At 55.6% G+C, this 1929-nt stretch overlaps 1 protein-coding gene across 1 annotated transcript; it reads right to left on the bottom strand.

Annotated features, from left to right (window-relative positions):
- Positions 1-412: 412 nt before the first annotated feature.
- Positions 413-1335, bottom strand: LOC145974361 (uncharacterized). Its single transcript, XM_083104147.1, has 2 exons — positions 1270-1335; positions 413-1183 (listed from the first exon to the last, which is right to left on the bottom strand). The coding sequence occupies exons 1-2, from the start codon at positions 1333-1335 to the stop codon at positions 413-415; spliced, it is 837 nt and encodes a 278-aa protein (XP_082960273.1).
- Positions 1336-1929: the final 594 nt, after the last annotated feature.

Here is a 1929-nt window from a genome sequence, read left to right on the forward strand (position 1 = left end):
TAGAGAACGTCGTCGGCGAGCTGGCGAAGGGTTCGTATCGCCAAAAATGGCGCGCACGCCAGCCCGTATGTCACCGTCTTCAGGCGGTATTCGCGGACTTCGTTGACGGTATTGTGCCGCCAAAGAATGCGCTGTAGATCGCGGTCCTCCGGATGAACGAGGATCTGTCGGTACATCTTTTCGATGTCCGTTACGAGCACATAGCGGTGTCAGCGCCAGCGTTGAAGAACGTCAGCGAGAGCTGGCAAGAGGTTGACACCAATCAGCAGTTGCGAGTTCAGCGAACTACCTGACTTGGTGCGCTGGGAGCCGTTGAAGACGACTCGGAGTTTTGTTGTGGTGCTAATTTCCCGCAGCACTCCATGGTGCGGTAAGTAGCACAAAGCGGTATTCCTTTGAATTGTGGATTTGGTTACTGCCTCCATGTGTTGCAGGTCTTCATATTCCTGCATGAAGGCACGGTACAACCCCCGAACTGAGCATCCTGGGTGCAGCGACGCTCCATTGCGGACAGCAGGCGTTCGGCCGGCTTGCGGGTTTTGGAGAGAGATGGCGGTGATCCAGAGAACGGCAGCCTGACGACGTACCGTCCTGCGGGTGTCCGACTATGGCTGCGGACGTAGATCTCCTCGCACCTGTCTTCTTCCGGCGTGAGTGCAACAGGAGCGGAGGGTTCCCTATCCTGCTCCCAGAATCGCTGAACGAGCTCGTTCAGCTCGTGATCCACGGAGCATTGGAGAGAGCTGCGTGGAGCGTGCGGTGATGCGGCCCTGCATCCACCTGACAGGATCCATCCTAGAGCGGTTTTTTGCGCGATGAGTTCATCCTTGCGACCCTTGCGGAATCCATCTTCAAAAATGGTGGAACATACGTCGGCGCCGAGCAGAAGTTCAACAGGATTCTGCCTCAGATATTCCGGATCCGCCAGCGAGAGCCCGCAAATATGCGACCATGTGGCTTTGCTTCGCACGATCGGCCCAGAATACGTGAAGAGACGCGACAGAATGTACGCAACGACGGGGAGAGTAGCTCCTGTTACTCCGGACGAGAGACTCAGCGAGATCCTTCCCCTAGTGACTCCTGATCGAGCTCCCCCGATTCCGACGATTGTCAATGAGGAGCGAGTTCGTGGCAATCGGAGCCGTTGAGCCAGGGCTTCCGCGATGAGGGACACTTCCGATCCCTGGTCGATCAGGACTCAGACGGCTTGAGTTCTCCCCAAATGATCGGCGATGATTACGCGCGCGGTGGCGAGAAGAATCGCCTTACGGTCAGACGTTGGGCGCATGACGGAGAGAGAGCTGGCCTCGTTAGATGCTGCCGATTGATAGGCATCGTGCAGCAAAGAGTGATGCCGTGACTTGCATGAGACGCACGTCTTGATGGACTGACATTTCGCCATCATGTAATTACCGAGCCAGTTGAAGCACAATTTGTTGGTTTCAACGAAGGACTTCCTTTCGTTCGCGGGCTTGGTCTTGAACTCCGAGCACTACATTAGGGTGTGTTTCCCTTGCACGCGGCGCACTTGAAGGAGTCGGATCCGTTCTTCGCGAAGTGCGATTTTGCGGAGCGCGGCGGATCGCTTGACGCCTTCGCGTTTGCCTTTGGCTTCGCAGCGTTTAAGGCAAGAATTCGCTTCGAGATGAAGTCCATCAAGGCGTCGTGCTCCGGCGGATCGAAAGAATCGCATGTGGAGGTCTTCCACTCAAGTCGAGTTCGCGCATCGAAGAGCTCGACAACGAGATGGTTAAAAAGGTCCATCCCGTGGGTGGCGATGGGTCTCTTAATGCTCTCCTGAGCGTTCACAGCGATTCTGATAGCGTTGAATATGCGATTTAATTCTTCGGCGGTCTCCGCCTTCATTTTCGGCACTGCAGTGAACGAGGCGAAATTGGAGCGTATCAGCTCTCGCTTGTTTTCGTAGTG

This window comes from Camponotus vicinus, unplaced genomic scaffold (assembly GCF_025532165.1).
Source record: "Camponotus vicinus isolate PSW18456_S1 unplaced genomic scaffold, iyCamVici1.0 SCAF_7, whole genome shotgun sequence".
Classification (NCBI taxonomy): domain Eukaryota; kingdom Metazoa; phylum Arthropoda; class Insecta; order Hymenoptera; family Formicidae; genus Camponotus; species Camponotus vicinus.